The sequence below is a fragment of the Hippocampus guttulatus genome, chromosome 11 (genome assembly GCF_054856545.1).
Source record: "Hippocampus guttulatus isolate MCC_2025c chromosome 11, RoL_Hgut_1.0, whole genome shotgun sequence".
NCBI lineage: Eukaryota > Metazoa > Chordata > Actinopteri > Syngnathiformes > Syngnathidae > Hippocampus > Hippocampus guttulatus.
The window spans coordinates 7,622,350-7,645,026 of record NC_141271.1 but is presented as its reverse complement, the minus strand read 5'-3'; the positions used below and the strand labels follow the sequence as shown (position 1 = coordinate 7,645,026).

At 42.4% G+C, this 22,677-nt stretch overlaps 1 protein-coding gene across 1 annotated transcript in view; it reads left to right on the top strand.

The window, feature by feature from the left end:
• The window catches only part of plcl1 (phospholipase C like 1), a 76,765-nt gene that overhangs the window by 47,519 nt on the left and 6,569 nt on the right, over nt 1-22,677 (top strand). Inside the window, exons 2-11 of the mRNA XM_086123796.1 lie at nt 3,107-3,181; nt 3,948-4,235; nt 6,659-6,937; nt 8,690-9,081; nt 10,491-11,598; nt 12,591-12,767; nt 17,448-17,810; nt 19,054-19,257; nt 22,166-22,241; nt 22,402-22,511. Coding sequence (XP_085979922.1) covers nt 3,107-3,181; nt 3,948-4,235; nt 6,659-6,937; nt 8,690-9,081; nt 10,491-11,598; nt 12,591-12,767; nt 17,448-17,810; nt 19,054-19,257; nt 22,166-22,241; nt 22,402-22,511 — 3,072 coding nt within the window. The remainder of the gene's footprint in view (nt 1-3,106; nt 3,182-3,947; nt 4,236-6,658; nt 6,938-8,689; nt 9,082-10,490; nt 11,599-12,590; nt 12,768-17,447; nt 17,811-19,053; nt 19,258-22,165; nt 22,242-22,401; nt 22,512-22,677) is intronic.

Below are 22,677 nucleotides of genomic sequence, written 5' to 3'. Positions count from 1 at the left end.
GTTGCATATATGCATCTTATGCATACATAAGGTGGCTGTGCAATATTTACAATGGTTTCAGGTTTTCATGCATGTTTATTCAGCAGCCTGACATCAGTCGGTAGGAACGAGAGTGAGCCAAATACATGAGCAATTACAGTTTGCAGCACATGCCTGTAACACAGATGCAACAAAGCAGATTTTTTTTCAGCTCTCAGATTGCCCTCCTTGGCTTCCCTTGTGTTGCTTTACAGTACATTATTGATGATGCCGATGATAATGTCAGGTTACCTTGAAATGTAGGTCTGTTTGTGGCACATCTCTGCACACACTCCAAAGATACACTTTAACTATTACATGTGTATGCATAATTTATTCAGTTTCACGATGAGGCCCTCACAGTTACATATGTTGACGGTGTTCGGATAAGCTCTCAGCATGATGCAGTTCAGTTGTATACCGCTCCAATCCACCACCATAGTAATACATCTTACTCCATTGATAACTCTCTGACAGCAACAGGTATTGCATTATCGGCTTGCTGATAATACAAGCCAGAACCTGCTTCAGTAAGAGCGCCGACACTCATTATGCGATGCGAGCAGGTCCCCCTGGCTGACACCTCCTCACCGCATCGCTGATGAAGGTTGTCAAAGCGGTGATGTTTGCCCGCCATGCTGCGATGGAGCTGTCAGTCATATGTCTCGGTGGAGGGTGATTATAAGTGCAGGTAGCTGACAAGTGAGCAGGGTGTGTTTATCAACCTATTTTTAAATGACCTAGGATGATGGTCTTTCCTGACGCACGCACGCACACACACACACACACACACACACACACACACACACACACACACACACACACACACACGATCTGGGTATACCCTATGAGCCACAGTAAATTGGGACCAAAAAAAATCTTACATGTTGTCCCATAAACCATTGAGTGAAAAATCCAACTTTAAAGAAAAAAAAAGCGAAATAGACGGTGGGGAACAGCAGATCATTTAATTTAATCATGAGTTAATTAGCTAATTAATGATTTCATAGATAAATAAATACATGAATTCCCTATTTGGTCATTTGACCAGCCATTTGTGAGTTACAATTTTATTCTGCTCAGTTCTTTCACATGCCTCCTTATAAAAAATCGAAGTGAATTCTCCCATTCGTCATTTAATTATGAACTGTTTTCCAATAGTGTATATGTAAATTACATTCTCAGTGAATGCTGTGTTTGTGAAGTAAATTCTTGCTTCCAGAAGGAGGGGAATGAAGACTCTGGCATCAGATCTATCACCTTACTTTGGGAAAAGCATCCAGTCATTGATTGAATAAGGATGTGTATTTGAAAAGAAGATGGAGGGAAGACAAAAGACGAAATATAGAAAATTCTATTACGGAGTGAAAGCCAACACTAACATGCACTTTGTCAGTCTTCATCACTGGGCACGTCTGCTGTAGTAATAGATGAAAAGAAAACTGTACTTCCTGCCTGTTCAAAACAAAGCTCTGCCCCCTCTTTGTCCATGTTCCACACAGCGACTGTTGTTCCTGACTTCTGACCTGTCTGTCATTATTGTGTGGCTCATGCTGAGCAAGGCAGGGTGTCAAATGCTGGTCTAGAGGAAATAATGACAATGAAAATAATCTCTCATAGAGTCAATGACGCAATCATAAAACCTGTATTAACAGTACAGGTAAAGTGTAATTTTAATTATCTCAATGCCAACGAGAGGCTACACCAATGTAGCCGGATTTTGAGCTGACAGACGTGTCGCAGACCAACGTAGTGTCTCCTCGTCAATTTTGAGTTCTCTTGACATGTCGAGCTCGTTTAGCGCGACATACTCAAGGATAAGACGCTTCATGACAACGAAAGTCTGGCATGTCGTAATTTTTGTTCTTCTTGCCGCATAATGTAACATGTCCTACGTCGTGCTTCAATTGGTTCTTCGGCATTGACCAATAGGAAGATGTGCCCACCTACTTATGATGAGAGAATGGACCTGGCGCACACAATCACGATGTGATGTGTAGTGTTTCAAAAGTGACTTGGAAAAAAAAGGGGAAATCTTGGTATACGTAGCATTTCAATTCATGCTATGTTTGCTAACTGCAAAGCTTGTTGCTGATTCTCAAATGTGGTATCATTCAACAAATTCATCGCCTCAAGTTCTTTTTGGAGAATAGACAGTGCAGACCGCCCTCTCTCCACCATCCAGGAACGAGGCCATACACTCCTTGTTTGTTTGTTTTTTGGCCTTTTCTGAACATAGAAAGAATGCACATGCACTTAATGCCTCCGTCAACATGACAGCCGCTTGTCCCGCATCCCCGACGGTCTGCGCCGATGGACTGAATCTTGATGGAAGCACGCAATGATTGGGCAGAGTCTGGTTGCTGACAAACTTGTAGTGTGACATCTCGTCCAAGATACAGAACGATATTTATCTGGTAGTCTGACACCGCGACCGACATGAACGACAAAAAAGTCATGTCGTTTGAACTAGGCCATAACGGTCATGAAAATGCGTTTTGTTCCCCATTACATTACTGTAAAGTACATAACTACATCCATCCATTTTCTAATCCACTTATTCTAACAAGGGTGGCGGGCTTGCCGAAAACTATCCCAGCGGTCATCGGGCAGTAGGCAGAGTACACACCCTGAACTATTTGCCAGACAATCGAAGTGCATTCCAAGCAAAAAATAAATAAATAATCCAGCGGTGTCCAAGTAATTTTTGTTCAGTTGTAGTAGAAACACCTCCCGCCCGCCCTTGCAATAAATAAACAAACAAATAAATAAATAAATACCATATTTTGTCCAGAGTGTTTTTGTGTCATGATGGGCTCAGATGATCGGCAGTAGTCATTTTCCTACATTTCCTTTGGCTTAATTGGACTTTCAGCCAGAGCGGCAATGTATGATCAAAGCATTTTGTATCTTCTGTGACTGGCGTTGTGCATTTGACAAGAATGCTCAGACAAGTGAAAAAAGGAGGAACATTTTTACTTGGAAAAAGTTTGTTCTTAACTGTGATTTTTGTAAAAGAGGTGACGTCACGTTAACCACGGTACAAAATATAAACATCTTGATGCTACAATGATTTTTTTTTTCCCAGGATCCTTCGGTGCAGAAGGTGGGCGGAGGCAGAAAGAAGACTGTGTCATTCAGCAGCATGCCCTCAGAGAAGAAGGTACATTTTAAAGCACATTTCATACCTACACGCAGATACCATGTGACATAGTCGAGTGCTTTAATGTGGAATCTTTTTATTTCTTGACACCCTTGACGTTGAACAGGAATGTGAATTGACCTTTTCACTCAGCTTCTTTGAGAATAACATCCCAACCACTGAAACGCTATCTTCCCCCATAAAGACATCATGAGAATTCATGGACTGGGTGGTTCTCTGAAAACACAGGCCAAGAGTGCGACATCTGAGACCAAAACTGAAAGAAAAAAAATATGATTTAAATCAATCCTCCCTGCAGTGTACTATTAATAAATAAAGATAGGTGACTCGTCCATTTGTTGTATGTCATGGTCTACTCAGTTGTGACACGGACTCCAAACGCGGAGCACAAAAGTACCGACTTATTTTTAAATGAATTATTTTTACACTTGAATAGCTTCAGTAGCTTCATACACAGATATTGAGCTGAAATACAAATTGCTAATTATACATCGAAATTTGCCTCTGAATGGCGACGCAAACAATGGCCATCATTTACGGCTGTTGCATTCCAGGATCACGTGGGCGCCACAATTTATGAGATGTTTGCTTTGCAAAATGAAAAATGCTGAACTGAGCAACTTTAAAATCTTTACTGACTCGCATGCGAGAATACAGCCCCAAAGAACAATGCGGGTAACTAGTGTGGAAAAATGTACTCATCAATTTTATTGTCGACATGGAACGTACAGTACAGTTAAACACAACATTGTTTTTCATTCCACAGGTGAACAGCGCAGCCGACTGCCTGGCCTTCATGCAGGGCGGATGCGAGCTGAAGAAGGTGCGCCCCAACTCCCGGATCTATTGTCGCTTCTACACGCTGGAGGCCGACCTGAGCTGCTTGCGCTGGGAGCCGTCCAAGAAGGACGGGGATCGGGCCCGCCTGGATGTTGTCAGCATCCGAGAGGTGCGAACAGGCAAGAGCACCGAGACCTTCCTGCATAATGGACCCCTGTGCGAACAACTGGCTGAGGAAGCCGCATTCTCTGTCATACATGGGGAGGACTACCAGGTAAGGCTGAGCGAGGGGCGTGGTAGTTTAAAGGTTTGGGTGGGCAAATGGTTCCATTTGGAGTTCAGCCGACCTGTTGCATGCTTCCAGCCAGGTCGCAAAACAGTCAACAATCTCTTACATGCCATTGGACCAAGGCACGGTGATTGAAGAAAACAGGGAAAATGGCTAGAATTGCGGTTTTAGCCTTCTTATCTCTACCAGCCTTATTTGAATGTGTGAAGTGTTAACTTGTCAACTATGGAGCTCTGTTCCAAAGGTGGCGGTGTACCCTGAATTTACACGTAAATTGGAATGCGCCCCAGTCATTCACCAATCGTGAATACATCATTCTTATGGCTGTCACTATCTAATATTGTAGAATCAGTTATTCGAATAATTATTCCACTGATTAATCAAATAATCCTAAGAAATGTTATTTTGCATTCACGTGTAGTACAAAATCATTTTTCCTAGATTCCTGTTTATTAACAACGTCTAAGCAATATCACTCAAGTGAAATTGATGTTGTATACATCAGCCTTTTTGAATCTGATTCAGTTGCTGGTTTGGCCCTTGTTTTCCATAGTAAAAGCAGATATTTTAAAATGTCTTAATTTGATCAAATGCAAAAGATATTCTGTCTGCTTTCATGAAGGTCAATAGAAATCAGAGAATAATTGCTGATGAGGGGCTGAAATCAGATAGTCTGGACAATTTTAAGTTCAACAGTGGCTCGAAACTAGGGATGAGTGAGTACGCTACGGTCTGTATCTGTTCACCCATAATTAATCTGTATCCATATCTGGACTCGGAGTGGGTGGGGCTTAAACTGGAACTGCGCACAGGTTTGGCATAAATTGTTCCATTATCCTAAATCTAAAATTGACTTATATTTATTTGAAAACTTTTTACCAAACGGCCTCAAAGTTTGCAATTCGAATTACGGTTTTGATCACAAAAATCAAAGAACCACTTCCAGAACATTTTTTAAATTTATTATTATTTTTTAAATGACAGGATTAATGTAAGAATGCATTGATGGCAAACTGGGAAATAATCTGTCTGCCTTGCTCACTGTATTATTTTCAAAATCACCACATTCAGAACTTTGAGCAAAGGTTGAGCAAACTTTAAATATCACATAAACTGAAATAGAGGCGAGCTGAGGAAAACTGAGAACTGATTCGAGCAACGTGAGCCAGAGTCAAGCCGAGCCAAGCACAGACAGATCATAAGTCACTATCTGCCTGAGAGTGAGGCACGGCTCCTCTTGCAACAGGCAGTCTGTCTCAGGACGAGCAGTCGCTGTGTGTGACTGGCCAATCACAAAGTGCCAAGAGTGAATACATAAGTAGTGACCCAATTAGGTTTTTTCTTCTGCACGAGTCCAAATAATGACGAGCTGTACTGGTTTCATGCTCATCCTCTGCAAAAGTGCATCGCTGGCCTGTGTGTGTGTGTGTGTGTTAGTACGCTCTGCTCAAGCGCAAAGGCCTACGTGGGGCTTTTTAAAAAATATATATATGTTAATTGGTCGCTACTTCGCGGATTCTCGTTTATCGCGGGTGGTTTTGGTCCCCATTGATCGCGATAAATGAAGGATTACTGTACATCAAGCTGTATTGGATTGGATTGGATTCCCTTTAGCGTAGCTCCATCTAGTGGATGTATAAGGCAACCGTAGCCACTATGGTAGCTTCTACTCTATGCGCCTTTATGCGGCCTGCCCTTCATATGAACACTGTTTTAAAATAGGCCATTCATTGAAGGCGCACCTGATACTCCAAAGCACCTTATTGTGCGGAAAATACGGTATTTCTGACACCTCTGATTAATTCCAGTGGATATTTTTTTAATACGAGAAATGCTGTTCGGCCTTGAATGAAGGCCATAAATTCAAAATAATCAAATGACCAACAAGTTGTATGATGATGTCAAATGCCAAATAAATACTCATTTTGACATGAACACACAAAACATTGAATTTTGGCGAATAATTAGAAAATAGATTCCCAGAAAAATCTACAAATAAATTTGTGAATGAACAACTGCGAGGGTCCAAATTAATAATACTTGACTCCATCCATCCATCCATCCATCCATTTTCTAATCCGCTTGTCTCACAAGGGTCGCAGACGTGCTGGAGCCTATCCCAGCCGTCTTCGGGCTGTAGGGGGGTGGGGGGGGGGGTACATCCTGAACTGGTTGCCAGCCAATCACAGAATATTAGACTCTTGCAGAGGAATGTTAAACTGTTCATTAAACCATTGCCTGTACCAGTTTGCAATAGGAAAAATTTGAACAAGGAGGCAAATGTTTCAAATATATTGTCTCTTAAAGTGAAAGTGCAATCAGGGTTTCGGTCAAACTTCAAGTTACCACGATATCTTCATTGATCATTGCAAATGTTTTTTTTAACCCAAACAATTTCATCCCTATAGTCTCTAGATTTGGTGGCACTCTCAGCGGATGTGGCCAATATCTGGGTGACGGGCCTCCGTTACCTGTTGGCGCACCCCTCGATCGTTGGCGGCGGACTCGCAGGAGGTAGCGGTTTGGGAGAAGCAGCAACGATGGAGGGCAGTCTGGGCAGCAAGATGAGGAGCGAGTGGCTGGCGACAGAGTTTGCTCGAGTGGACGAAGATGGTTACGGCATCGTGTCTGAGGATGTGGCGGTCACGACTATCGTTAAACTTTGCCCTGGCATCAAGGAGGCCAAGGTGCGACTGTTACCTTTGCCATGGCATGCAGGCATGGGGAATCTGTGTCCCGTAATTGTCCTTTAAATGACTTGACTCATATAACATTGGTTAATACATCACAGCATCAGTCCCAATATAAACGTTCAACTCACTTTAACACAAATGGGGCTGCAATACTTACCAACCTAGCATAGAATAATACTCACAATCAAAAAAATTGTGTTCATTGTCTCTTTCTTGATTGTGCTGTATTTCTCCTAATGGACCAAAGGTGCTGCCCAGACTATTGAGGCTAAATGAGGAGCATTTCTAAATTTGGACTTTCCTGTACACTGTAAAACTCTGTTCAAAACCATTGCTTGAATTCTGCGATCGCGCTCAATATCAGTGCTTGGATCTTCCACAAACAGCATGAACTTGTTTATGCGTCAAAATGCTTTTTAGATCTCACCTTCGATTTTTTAGCAGAAAATATATTGATTTTTTTCTCAAAGGAGCTGCACCTTTTGTTTTTCGATTGAGTTTTCACTTTTCAGATTTCAAATATTGATATCAATGGCGCCGTGTACAACTTAAAGTATTATCGTTATGTTATATGGAAGAACAGAGGTGGGGCGCGAGAAGACTGCCATAGTGCAGACATACAGTGACTTTTGTAAGCCATTTGTGGAACAGCGGCACAAAAAATGGGTGTTGAACAGTGATGAAAAGATACAGTGCCGCTGTGGGAAAAAGTTATACAACATCCTGCTTTGTGAGGTTTTCTGTAAAACACACAGGTCACCTTTTTGATTTGCCGACTTTGCAAGATTAACATAAGTATTGGGGTTGGGCGATTTCGAAAAAAAAAAAAAAAGAATCATTATTATTTTGTTTTATCACGCTATTCAAAAACAATAATTCATTGATTTCAACACATCATACTTATTCCATTTCTATTCATCCCTGCAAATAGAGCACTTTATTCTTGAACACAATTTTTTTTTTTTTTTTGGCAGGTATAAAATTACCCAACTATCAAAAGTCATGTGTAATTCTAGCCTCTTGCACTTTCATTCTGCCACACACATTCAAACCATGAATAAGCATATCCCATCATCTCTTTATCATACAGGATTTATTCTTAGTCATTTTGTTGATCTATTTTGATTTCTGCAAGCCTTGGGACTTCCTGGGCTAACCTTTTGTATTTCGTGCCATGTCAAAGGCGATGTCCCACGCTAGTGTATAAAATCAAACAGGGTCTATAAGCCTGCTTTGTTTACAAATGTTATGTAATTTCCTCAGGGAGGCGACCATCTTTTCACATTAGTTTGAGGGGAGATGCTAATCAGACTTTTATAGAATGAACATGAATTTGCCTTGATGAGGAAAAAAAAAGATTTTCCAACAGGGTCTCTGCTTCATTTATTGGTTTTTATTAATGGCAGTGACTCTCTAGCTGCTTCGTGCATTTGTGTCCTTTGCTGTCAGAAAGGCAGACATTATTTTTTTCCCCCCCAAGGAGCACGTAACAATAAAGAATGTTAAGAAGAAAAGGAACAAGATTAACGAGTGAGGGCGAGTAGGACAAAGGATGAGTAATAGGGACGACATTATTACGGCGCCATGTATCTGGGTCATTTCCATTTCCTCTGCGAAACAAAATAAACCAACGTTTAATCAGATCGACCAACTTCATGGAACGGATGAGTCAAGAGTTTTGGAAAGTTTGTTAACATTCATCTCACTGATGGGACTCTGTCCTCATCTTACGATTTGCCTTCACAGGTCCGTCTGCGCTTCAAGGAGATCCAGCGCAGCAAGGAAAAGCTGACCTCCCACGTGACGCGCGAGGAGTTCCAGGAGGCCTACTGTGAGCTGTGCACCCGGCCGGACGTCTATTTCCTGATGGTGCAGTTGGCCAAGGACCGCGAGTGTCTGGACCCTCAGGACCTGCGCCTCTTCTTGGAGACGGAGCAGGGTCTGTCCTTGGCCACCACCGAGGGCTGCTTGGAGCTCCTGAGGCGCTATGAGCCCTCCGCACAGGGCAAGGAGAGGGGGCTTCTGGGGCTGGATGGCTTCGCTCGCTATCTGCAGTCTCCTGAGTGTCAGCTGCTCGACCCTGAGCATGAGGGGGTGTGCCAGGACATGAACATGCCTCTGTCACACTACTACATTAGGTACCCAATGCTTTACAGATGTGAAGTAACATCTCAACATTCTTCGCCGCCATATAAGTGTCGAAATAAGTTAGTCACTGTAATAATAGTACAATGTAAAAATTGTAATGCCGACGAAGGCGTCATGCAAAGGAAGCTTCGGTCACAAATATACCTGTAGCTCATGCACAACACTTTTAGCATTCTTTATTTTCACAAATGTAAAAGAAGGTAACCACCGTAAGACGTAAAAACCCCCCAAAAACCCCCATCAAACCTCACTGCACTTATAATATATTAGGGCACATTTTAGCACTAATAACTTCAAGTGTAAAAATATGTGTATGTTAGCATCATCCATAATGGTACACACAATTTATATCATAAAAGCGTAAAAATATAAAAACAAAATCCTCTTAATAGAAAAGGTGTAATGTGAAGGAGTTATAGCAAAAATACATTCACTACAGTAAGAACATAAACTCAATCAAACAGTCTGGCTTAGTGTTGATACCAACTGATGACGTGTATTGTGACTCTGGAGCCTGCAAATTGCTGCTTGTTTGTGACGTTGTGTTTCTCTCGTGAGCTCTGTTGCGAATAACGAAAATCCATGAGTATCAACCCTACAGATGCCACAAGGTGGCTGTAAAGCACTACTTTTGTGTAAATGAAACTCCTCAACTCACTTCAACCTCCAAGGAACTCCTTGGCACACAGCTGATGGTGCCAAAGTATTTTAGTTTTTTTTTTTTAATTTCTTTGACCAGAATAATGGAGGGTAGATTTTGGGAGGGTAGGTTTTGATACGCAAATACCATTCCTTAAATAGGAGGTTGGCTGTGTTCTTTTTCTCCTAACATACTCCACTTTTGGAACAAGTGTATCCACAAAGGCCAAAAAACAAACAAACATTCTTTGCTGTCCAATTAACTTGTGATTGGAAACGTGCTCAGGTTACAAAAACAAAAAGTTGAGTGAACGTTAATTTATTTATTAAAAGGCAACAAACGTCGATAACATTTTAAGTTGTGCAAGTCAACAAAATATTTCAACTTTTGATCATGTCAAAATTAACTTTCCCGTATTTTCAAAAAAGAAATGAGAGTTTACAGAACCAATTACTTAAAAATAAAAGTTAAAAACAACCCAGCAATTTATTTTGGAGCAAACAGCTTGCATTGTTGTGCTAACTAACATTATTGTCATGAGAGTTTCTGAACCTCACCCTTACATCATAAATATTACTAAGTATATTACTATATTATTGTTAATATTATCATTATTTTGAAAACCTGATGTGGTAGAGAAAAAAAACGAGGACTAATTCGCAATCAACGCAAAAATGTTTCATTGCATCGCTTATCAAGAAATGTATTAAAAATCTGTAAACCGATGTTATTCACTAATTCTGCCGATTGTTTTGTCAGCACCTCGTACCGGTCCTACCTTCTGGATGATCAGGTCCATGGCAGAGCAGACCTTGGCGGGCTTATCAAAGCCCTTCAGTCTGGCTGTCGGTGCCTGGAGCTCGGAGTAACTGATGGCCCAGAAGGAGAGCCTCTCCTCGGGGTTGACTATGGTCCAGACATCCCTTGCCACCATCATCAGCATTACCACCACCACGCACCCGTCACCATCCGCTCCGCTTTGGAGGTGGTCAACAAGTACGCCTTCCTGACGTCGCGGTACCCACTCCTGGTCTACTTGTGCCAACGCTGCTCACTAGCCCAGCAGCGTACGATGGCACAGCATCTGAAGAAAGTACTTGGCTCCCGGCTTTACACTCCGGAATCCCTACCAGTCAGCTTGGGAGGTCGAGCCACCACCTTACCATCCCCTGAGCAACTGAAGGGACGTGTCCTAATAGTGGGCAAGAAGCTCCCTCCGGATCATGAAGGATCCGACGGGGAAGTGTCTGAGGAGGAAGAAGAGATCGGAGGAGGGGGTCCTCTGGCCGGGCGGCGGTTGACCATCCCGGGTGAGGAGGATCTGGGTGTGGTTTTGGTGGTACCTCCACCCTCTCAGCCGAGGAAACTGCGCCTCCACAAAGAACTCTCGGACCTGGTGGCAATCGCTCGGATAGACAGCCGCCACTTTTACGCCCAACGAGCTGTTCGCAAGCAGCACTCGCCGCCCAGCAGTCCCGGCTCTCCCGGCACTCCCTCGGTGAACGAGACACCCTATTGGACGCTGTGCTCCTTGGGTGAAGGGGAGGCCGGGCGGCTGGCCACAGAGAGTCCGGAAGACCTTGTCATGTTCACCAAGCGCACTTTAACGAGGGTGCGGCCCAGCTCGGTGCGTCTGGATTCCAGTAACCCAAACCCGCAGGGATACTGGAAAGGTGGTGTGCAGCTCGTGGCCTTAAACCAGCAGACCCCCGGCGCCATGCTGGACCTTCACAGGGGCCGCTTCTCTCAAAATGGAGGGTGTGGTTACGTCCTCCGACCTGCCGTCATGAGGGACGAAGTATCCTATTTCAGCGCCCATACACATGGCTGCGTGCCTGGTGTCCCACCGCAAACTCTTCGCATTAAGGTTTCTTTCCATTATATATTATTTAACACTTCATTGCCATATTTCCCCACATAGTGGCAGGCCACTTTTCATTTATTTACTGAACTTCAGATAGGTGAAAGGATTGTCCTTGTGAATGTGGGTGTAAATGTTCTTTTCTCTGTATATGATTAGCTGGCGAGTTGTATATCATAGGTGACTCTAATGTGGATAAGCCGTGCAGAAAATCGATAGATACATAGCAAAAGAATTAATTGGCCTAGTTTCCTGAAACATAAAAATGGATGCGGCCCGATGGTCCAGTGGTTAGCATGTTGACCTCACAGTGCAGATGTACCGGGTTCAATCCCAGCTCCGGCCTCTCTGTGTGGAGTTTGCATGTTCTCCCCGGGCCTGTGTGGGTTTTCTCCAGGTACTCCAGTTTCCTCCCACATTCCAAAAACCATGCATGGCAGGCTGATTGAACACTAAATTGTCCCTAGGTGTGAGTGTGAGCCCGGATGGTTGTTCGTCTCTGTGTGCCTTGTGACTGGCTGGCAACCGGTTCAGGGTGTCCCCCCGTCTACTGCCCGAAGACAGCTGGGATAGGCTCCAGCACGACCCTTGTGAGGATAAAGCGGATCGCAAAATGAATGACTAAAAATGGATGCACACAACATTGTGGAGTGACCATATATCAGAGTCTACTCAAACTCTAAATTCCATTAAAGATCTAGATAACATAAACCTTTACTTTAATACTGTGAAGGAAACAACATGCCGTAGTAAGTGCTGCTGATTTGGTTAGTAACAGAATTATAAATAGAAATATAATATTAATTTTTTATGTCTGCTGATAGGAAGTTGGAGGCATCTACTGTATTTGATGAATGGTGTTTATTCGTCTGATGTGGCATGTAGCGCCTAATTTGGGCAAAGCTTTTATATTACGGGTGGCCACTATTTGAGGAAATATGGTATTTTCAAATACACCACCTCCTGGGTTCCCTCTGATGTCATGTTCTGCCAAACAGGTTATTAGTGCACACAACCTACCCAAACCTCAGGGATCAGGTGCCAAGGGAGAGGTCATTGACCCCTACGTGGTTCTGGAACTACACGGAGTCCCTGCTGACTGTGCGGAGCAGCGCACACGCACTGCTCTGCAGAACCAGGACGACCCCCTCTTTGACGAGACCTTTGAATTCCAAGTAAGATTTCGTGATACTTGCTATAACGTGCTGCTCTGCATCTGAATACATTTTGCAAATATAATAAAAAGCAAGGACATTGGCTTGTTAAAAGCTGGTGGAGGAGCGGGTGAGGGGCACCAACGGAATTTTATGTAAGTCTTATGATTCAAACACAAATCACTCGTGTGGCGCCTTGAATCTTTTTGAGCGCTGAAATTATTAGCAATATTCTTACCAGAATAACAATTGACACATCTCTTTTTAGCATCACAAAAGCCATAGAGGATTAAAATGACTAATTAAATAAATACAAGTATAAAAAGCTCAATAAAATTCCCCAATTGAATGACTCAATGGTAACTGAACTATTTTGAGGATTAAGAATTGCACTAAAGTACAAAGGAGTGTTAGGGCCAAAGTGAAAGGAAAAAAAAATCGTCAATCCCAGATTGAAATAGTATTTTTTATCTTGAAGAAAAAAAAATTGGATTGATTGGAAGTCATACGTCCATGTTGTGAGCTAAAGCCTAAAACATTGCCGATGTGAAAATCATCAATTTTCCATTTTGTGATTGACACACCAGAAAAATAAGTAAAGACAACTTCCCAGTTGGAATTGACGTGGATTTCTTGAGACAATCATTGGCAACGACCTCTCAGAATATCAGCGCACTTTATTCCTCACCCGTTTTCTCTCTCTATTGCAATTCCTTAACAGTCGGGTCATCCAATACATGGTTGCCGTTCTTTCATTGCAGCGCTTTAGTAGTACACTTCTTACAGTGTATTTTACTCCAAAAAGATGGTCCCGGACTAAACAGAGTGAAATTTACACTTGGAAGAGAGAAAAACACTCAAAAGTAAATTTGAAGTATTTTTACTGTGTATGAGACACAGTACCTCGCCGATCTATTTGAGTGGTCATCAAAAATGATCATTTTTGAGGACTGGATGACTTTGACTTTGTCCCTGTCAAGTGAAAATAAATGTGCCTTGACACGCCACAGAAAAGAGTGTTGTTAACACCCTTGTCAAAATGAAATGATTAAAAAAAAAAGTCAACAAATACCCAGTGAATTTGAATTTTTTTACAGAGTCACAATTTTTTTTTCCCTTGGCGTATTTAAAAATACAATTGCCTCCCCCAGCCACTAGAGTGAGAGGAAGGCGTCAGAATGTATAAGAGGCTCTTATTTTTGTGTAAAATGTAATTGTTTTTTTAAAAATTATTTTTCTTTTTTGTACGCAAACGATCAACTTAGGTCGAGTATGGCTGCCTCTGCCCGGTGCCTGGTGGGTCTTACAGCATTTGACTTTCGAAAGTAACAAATGTTGGCAGTAACTTCAGCTCCCTGTTTGTGAAGTTATAACTCCCGAGTTATAATATAATTGCACACGCCATAAATGACTGTTTAACCTTTAGTTTGACTGAAGATGCGAGCTCCAAATTTCATTTGTAGAGATGTGAAGAGGGTTTGTATTTTTCTTTCTTGTTTTGCTCTTTGCGTCTTGTACATCAGAGAAAATTACCAGCAATCACGCTTTGCCATAATTTAACTGTTGCCATGGTACCACGGGATCATTTTTTCAAGACACAGCCGTCGGTGGCTTTTTTCAATCATTACAACTTTTAAAATATTTTCCTGCTTGCACTTTGAAATACTAAGCCAAAAGCACAACTCTCATCAACAACCAGACAATAAGTCATCCAACCCTCCATTAAACCATCCCCTATATCCCTTATCGTGTTCAGGGTCGCAGGTGATCTGGAGACTATCCCGGCTGACTTTGGTGACAGGCGGTGCTGGGCGCCAATCAGTGTCATGGCACACACAGACTGAGTCAGACACTCAAATTCACAGCGTAGCTGAGAAGCCTCTGATCCCACGCCGTCTGCGACGAAGTCCGGCAAATGTACCACTATGCCATCAGTGACTGCCATAAATAATTTCGAATTATGTGATGTACATAATTTTTCCCGTTGGAAATTAGGCAAAGTAAATTAATCTATGGAGGGCAGAAGCTATCATTTATTTACTTACAGACGATGCTGTCAGTATAGTAAAAAAATATTTATAAGGAGATATTAACCACTAGATAATAAAACTCACCTCTTGAAGAGACCCACAAGGGGGATGGGAAACTTAAATGAAGTGGCTACAGTTTTTCATCGGTGCTACTGCAGCCACCACAGACAGTAGGACTGCACACTTTATCACCACATGTATGACAAAAATGGCATTTTAAATAAGGACAAATATTGTGTGACGTAGTAAATCCATTCTCAACGCTAATCGGCTGTTGCAATGTCATGTGTGTCTTCCAATTCAAACTCAATGTGTTTGCCCCCACTCACATCCCCTCAAATGCACGAATCGTGCCGCCCGATACAGATTCGCACCTATCTGCGTGAACACATTGACTTTCTCATATCACAAGAATAGTTCAACTCACATTTGGTCTGACCACAGCATTTGGTTTCGGCAATTGCTTGCTCTAATTAAGAACATTGTCCTCAAGCAGGCTGAATTGCCTCTTACCATTTCCTGCGCGACTCAACATTGCCGCGTCATTGAATTAAATGTCACAGAGCTATTCTGTTCAGTTACTGCTGGCGCAACACACACACACACACACACACACACACACACACACACACACACACACACACACACACACACACACACACACACGCACACACTGGCACATGCACACACGCAGTCTGCTGGGGTTGTCTGTCTGGGTTGGCCATGTATGAAACACTGCGCTCTGCACAACTTAGGTCTCACTCACAGCTTTTGTGAGTGACTGAGCTGAGTGACACATACACATGCACGAATGCATGCACGCACACACATACACACACACACATGCGCGCGCGCGCAGAGAATAAAATTAGACTAAAGAGTTGTGAAAGCTAAGAGTTCAACTACATGAACTAGCAAATGCGAAATTTGTAATGTTAACCATAGAAGGGGAAATCGAAGTTATTGTGGCCTAGGAAATGGTCTGGATGCTCAATAAAACACGAGCAGCACAATTAATTACATATCAGTTAAATGCACAACGTTCAATACTTAATTCAATCATATGCTAGCAGGTAACTAGCATGTTGCTCCAAGTATAACGGCTAATGACGATCATGAAAAAAATTAGACATGCTAGCCTACAACACACAGCGCATTTTTAGTACTCCACAAGGTAAGGGGCTTTATTTGAGTGTCATTTTACAGTACAGTGGTTAACTTGTATTACATTTGACAGTTAAAAATGTTTAAAATAAAAAATCGCTTTATCTATACATTGCCGCATCACGGAAAAAATATACATAGATTATACAGAGTACCGTCTGCAGTATGTGCGTTATGGTGATATAGTAGAACTCTGACTTGTGTTTGTGTGCACGATTACACCTCCTAATTGAGCATTGCCTACTCGTCTTCATGCGCACAAAGCAATAATGGAGTCACGCTGCCAACACACTCGCCGTTCCGCCACTTTTCTTCAGCTTCTCCTGCCACCTTATTAGTGCGGAGGCTTCCTTGGAAATGTGTGCAATTTAATATTGCAAGCCCCTGTGCGGCGCGGCGGGACATGCCTTTTATTGTAGCGTGTAATTAAAGTGGATGCTGCACCTCGATGGCTTGGCAAGTGACAGCTCATAGCAGGGAGCTCTGTTTAAGCCTCCGTGTGGCTCAGGGTTGTCGCGACATGATGTGAACACTCGATGTAGCTTTTCTTTCTTTTTTTCATATTTGTCTCCCTCTCAAAGCTAAACGCAGAGATGCAATATATACGGTTTTGTGACACGCCACATGCTCAGTACTTGGTGAAGATCCCTTTTCTGTTCCGTGTACACAATGCAAGGGAGACAAGGGCATGCTTGGATGACTTTGCTGACCTCACCAATTTTAAACAATTCCCAATGACACCTGCGACGTCTTCTAGAATTTGCTGTAGGTGCCCCATTACGAATGTGCTGAGTGTGTCCGCATAGTTCCTGAGTGAAATGAAATAAGCATTCATTTTTCATCATATTTTCTTCACTTTTCAATATTTTCAGCCATACAGTGTATATCACATATGTGACTTTGCGATCCCAACCTTTTTGATTTCCATAACACGAGTCAACAGCAGATTTTAATCACTGATGGCTTTCTTTTTTTTTTCCATTTTCATTTTCTGAACGGCTTTATCCTCACAAGGGTCGCGGGGCGTGCTGGAGCCTATCCCAGTCGCCTTCGGGCACCCTCAACCGGTTGCTAGCCAATCGCAGGGCACACAGAGACAAACAACCATCCGCGCTCACATTCACACTTAGGGACAATTTAGAGTGTTCCATTAAACTGCCATGCATGTTTTTGGAATGTGGTAGGAAACCGCAGTACCCGGAGAAAACCCACACAGGCCCGGGGAGAACATGCAAACTCCACACAGACATGCAAACTGCACTGTGAGGTCGACGCGCTACCCACCGGACCCCCGGGCCATCAAGATGGCTTTATTTGTCACAAAATCTATTTTTGACGCTGATTTTAAAAAAATGTCTTTTTTTTTCTTTAGTCTGTGTTAAAAGAGTCCTGACATACAATTTGCAGTTTGGCAAAATGCACTTTTGCGTATATTAACTTATAAAAGCAATAAAAACCTGTTGGTTGTTCGTCACATGACCGGTTCGTCCTTTTCCTCCATCTATAGGTGAACATGCCCGAGTTAGCCCTCCTTCGTTTCGTTGTGCTGGACGATGACTACATTGGAGATGACTTCATTGGCCAGTTCAGCGTGGCGTTCGAGTGCCTTCAGTCCGGCTACCGCAACGTGCCCCTGCTGGGCTTGATGGGGGAGCCCTTACCCCACGCCAGCCTCTTTTTGCATGTAGCCGTCACCAACCGGCGAGGGGGCGGCAAGGTCCACCGCAGGGGCCTGTCGGTGAGGCGGGGCAGCCGGCGCGGGCGCGAGTATGTCACCTTGAGGAACACGGGTATCAAGGCGGTGGATGAGATTTTCAAACTGGCCAGTGCACCTCTCAAAGAGGTGATGGACCTGCGGGAAGAAGCTCAGGTAAAGTTTGCTGTTATAAGTTTGCTTCAATGGGTGCAAGTCCACCCTAAGAAGACCCCAATACAAGAAGTGTGTCAATGATTCTGCCTTTACAAAGTTAAGTGATTACTTTTGGATCAATTGAACAAAATCTTTATAATTGTGGCTGCATTGGTGCACAACTGCACTAAGAACTATTGCTAATTGATTACCCTATTTAGTAACAAGGAAAGGACACATTTCTACCTATCCCAATCTTAAACTCTATTTCAATGCCGCTCTCACAGTCACAATTTAAAGTGGCACGATTACTTGCACCACTTGTGAAAAAACTCTCTAAACCAAGTTGCACCTAAAAAGATTCTAAGCGCTCCATGTACTGACTACAGTAGCTTATTGGGCCTAAGTGTTCATGAAAAAAAAAAGTAGCGATTTTATTCGTAGAATGTATATTTATTATACCTATAAATCACTGTAACATAATGCAGTCTGACCGTCAACATTGTGATAAGATATCGGTAGGCTTTAGTTTTTACTCTGGCTCATAGTTAACTTTATTTGACAGAAATAAGATGGCACATAAAAGCTTAAAGGTGTACGATATGTGTGTGAGTGTTTCCCAAATTGAGGGTCTGTGGCCAAAATTGGTTGCAGGTCAATTTTTATTGGATTGAATAGAATGATCATCAGTATTATTGATCCAGGTCATCCGGTAGTCCAATTTCTTGTATTTCTGGTCATCATGTTTGTTTTATTGTATTTTTTTTAGTCAGTTTTGGGTTTCATGGAGGAAAAGAAAGTTATAATTTTGTTTTGAGATTAAAATATCTGGGAAGAGCTATCTTGACATAAAATACAAAAGACTACATAATGGCGCAAAAAGTCAGCTGTGAAAAGAATCACAAAAAAAAAGAAAAAGAAGAGAGGCGGGTGATTGTAAGTATGTATAAATAGCAGCAACATTGGAAACCTTACCGCCACTCACCCACCTATTTTAACACACACACACACACACACACACACACACACACACACACACACACACACACACACACACACACACACACACACCTACTGTTGGCTCATCGGTGACAGTCCATCATTCATCTTGCCTTTGCTGCAAATCACACACTTGCTCAAACTCGCACTCAGGTGGCATGTGGTGTTCATCTCGTTTGGTCAGGCCAAGTCTATGCTGGTCTCGCTGCAATTCTTTTTATTTTTTTGGTTGTTAATATGATTCATATTCTGGTGCTGCTTTCAGGGCACCATGGCCAGTTTCAAAGAGCAGTGTGGGCTCCCCACAGTGGCCAAACTCAAGCAGTGCATCCAGAGCCTGGCCACCAGGCTGCAGAGCCCGGAGGGCACCATGGGGGCCACCATGGTGCTCAAGGATGGCTACCCGTGTCTGGAGGCCCTCGTCAGTGTGTCCGAGCCCACCCGCAAGCTGCTCTCTGCATATGACACGGTCAGTGCACCCCATGTGTTCAAATTGGTATTTTAATTATCTTGAATTTCTATTCATTGTGCATTGGCCTATTTTATAATTCTACCTTTTATGTTACTTTTATGTTACTTAAAATAATGCTGCAACTGTTTGCCCCAGCAGATTTATGACTTGTATCGAAAAGAGCTATCATTATTATTATTAGCCTTTCTGCAAAGCTTCTTAAAAACAGGATGCTTTTTTTTCCAAAAATACATAGCGAAGAAAATTGCTTTGTTTCGTCTTGTTTTTTTTTCATTTGCTCCCACCCACTCACATTACTATTTATTGTATTTTATTTAGGTTGTTATTGACTTTTGAGCCAGTGTGGTAAAACAATGTACAGTTCTAAACGTGCATTTGTTAATCTACATCTGTAATTCATGATGATGGTGTCCGATAAATGAACACGCTAACACAATTAAAATAATTTGTCTGTGCGAAATACTAAACAGCATTGGCATTGAAATGAGTGTTAATGAGTCATGACGGGTATCCTGGCTGGTCCACTGATATTAAGTTCTCACACAACAAGGCAGTGTAGCACCAACATGAGTTTGAAGTTTTATTTTTTTTACTTTAGGATAAATTTCACAAATGTTAGCACATGATAACTCCCGGAATGTGAATCTAGAATCTGTTTCACATGTCGCTATTCTGTGTAGAAGGCACTGACATGGAATGTTGGGATGAAAATGTTTGACCTTCGGAGGGAGTATCAGCCACAACAGACACCTGTTTGTGTGTGTGTGTGTGTGTTGGGGTGGGGGGGTGAAGCTCTGCTATTTTTGGTGGGTAGGGACCAAGCGATGCCCTCCCATCCGCAAAGGCTTTTAGTTGCCTGTAGATGTCACAAGATGGTGCCAAAGCACTAGTTTTGTCTAAATGAAACACCTCAACTCACTTCCAATCGATCCTTGCCACAAAAATGCCACGCAATTGTAACAAAATAATACTTTTATTGCTTTGGCCTAAGCACCAAGACCGCAAAATATGTGGATTTTTCAGTGAATATCAGAGGACAGGTTTAAAGAAAAAAAAAAGCGAACATGTGAGTTGGCGACTCTCAAACCCGGGACACTGTGTGAGCACATGACACAAAACAGTACAGTATTCATTTATTTTTTGCTGTCCATTATTTATTTATGTACCGAAAATAATTCTTTTGCTGTCCAAGACTAGGCATTATTGTGTGAAGACACAGTTGCGGCAATATCTCTTGAGTGCAAGAGGCTTCCGTTTTTTAAACCATGCTGAAAATTTAACCTAGCGAGTTCTCATATTTGCTAATTTATACAAAACACAATTCAGCACCATGACAATGTGTGATTAAAATCCATCCAGCCTTGTTACTGGACCGAAAAAGTGCAACATTACAACATCGCCCCCGGGCCGACACTCTATAATGTGAAAACATCAAATTGCAGTGCCCCCCCCCCCCCCCCCCCCCCACACACACACATACATATTTGTGGCATTGAGTATGCAGAGAGACACTTGATGAAACGCGTGAAGCAGTCACCCACACGCCTCGTCAAGCTCACGCATCCCATGCGTCCAGCCGCTCCCTCTCCATCTCAGGAGGCCTCCCTCCCACCTGTGTCACCGCTCGGCTGTTACACCTCCACACATTGTCATGCATCCATGGCGGATTCATATTTTGCCTCACAGTACCAGTGGTGTAGATGATCAGACCTAGAAAAAGCCAGCATGTAAACTATTTGCATTTGGGTTAGACGAGGCATTAGAAGTTGGTTCGTCATCACAAGTTACCATGACAGTTCGGGACAATTGTATGCAGCCAAGTTGGGAACAATATGGCGAAGGCCCTTTTTTTGATTTCAAGTACTCAAAGCCGTGCTTGATTAAGGTGTGGGAAAATATTTCCATTCAGGCCAGAGATTAGATTTGTTGAAGAAATTGTGAGCTTCCCATCTAGTAAATTCTATATTAGGCGAGACAAAATGTATCGGAACGGCAAGGTCAATTGTTTTGTTTTGTTTGTATAATAGACAATAGCCCTTTCAGGCACAGCGGTTACTACAGTGGACAGCTTATCGTGTTATCAGGTTGCAGGTTATCATTATTGGTGCATGAAAAAGGGATAGACAAATATGAGACAAAAGTTCCAAAGTGCAGCTTTTATTTTGTGGTATTTACATCTCTTGGTGTTAAAACAACTGTGGACAGAGCACGTTTTGTTTGAAGCCAACCACTAAACCACTTTTGGAGGGGACTGATGGTTTTTTTTGTTCATCAAAGAGCTATGTCAAAATGCTGCATTAAGAGTAATTGCGACGTCACATCATTTTTCACTGAAATCTTGCTCAAATGGTGAAGTTTCCCTCTCACTGTGACAACCCCTCCACTTTCTGCAAGTGGAATGGCTCCATGTCGCAATACTTTGCCCTTGCCCATGTAGAAAGTTTATCGTGTCACATACCGAACTGTGCTATGGACTACATTTTGCATATCGCAGCTCCCGCATCCATTTATAGTAGGCACAATTTTGGGTGGAGTCCTTTTGGGGAATGTTTGAGGTTCATTCATTTTTTATACATTTTCCCACTTGAAAATCTTATAGCAACAAAGGTAGTGGAGTAAAAGCCGATGAATCCATTTTTATCAGGAGGCCACCATTTTGGCCAAGAGCGCTCTCTGATGTCGACTGAAAGTGACATCACATTTCCCTCTGGCTCGCATTGTTGACATCACGGCTCAACTTTTGGTCATGTGTGTTTTGAGATGTAACTTCCCTGAACCATTCTGATCTTTGTTGCAAGAACATCGAGTTAAACTAATGGGAACAACATCGTCGCTTGGTGAGTGAAACAGCCAACTGTGCTAATAAGTCTTTTTTCAACACAATATATATATTTTTTGGTTTCAGATGATTGCGGCTCAGAAACAATTGATTGAAAATGCCGATGGGGTCCAGGATAGGATTGCTCAGGTGCAGAAAGAAGGTAAACAATCATAATCCTCACTTGTGATGAACACTGAGAGGTATTCATTTCACAATGTTTATTAATGCGGTTGTAGTTTGAAGCGGTGTGCAACCGAGAGCTCATTTTGGATCACAAACCAGATAACCTGATTGTGTGTGTGTAACGGTGTATTTTGTAGGCATGGAATTCCATGAAGATCTGTCTCGGTTGGCGGAGAAGGAAGGAATGAAAGGATGCAAGCTGAGCAAAGCTGTCGAAAGTTTCACCTGGAACGTCACTGTGCTCAAGGTACGGCAAGTAAAACTCATACAGTTCACAAATATTAACCTTTTCATGCACAAATAATTCTAACCTACATCAGGATTTTTTTTTAATCAAGTCTTCAAATCAAAAAAATTATGGCAGTGGAAGGTAACAGACATATGGGTCCAATGTAGTTTTTGATTCACATCTG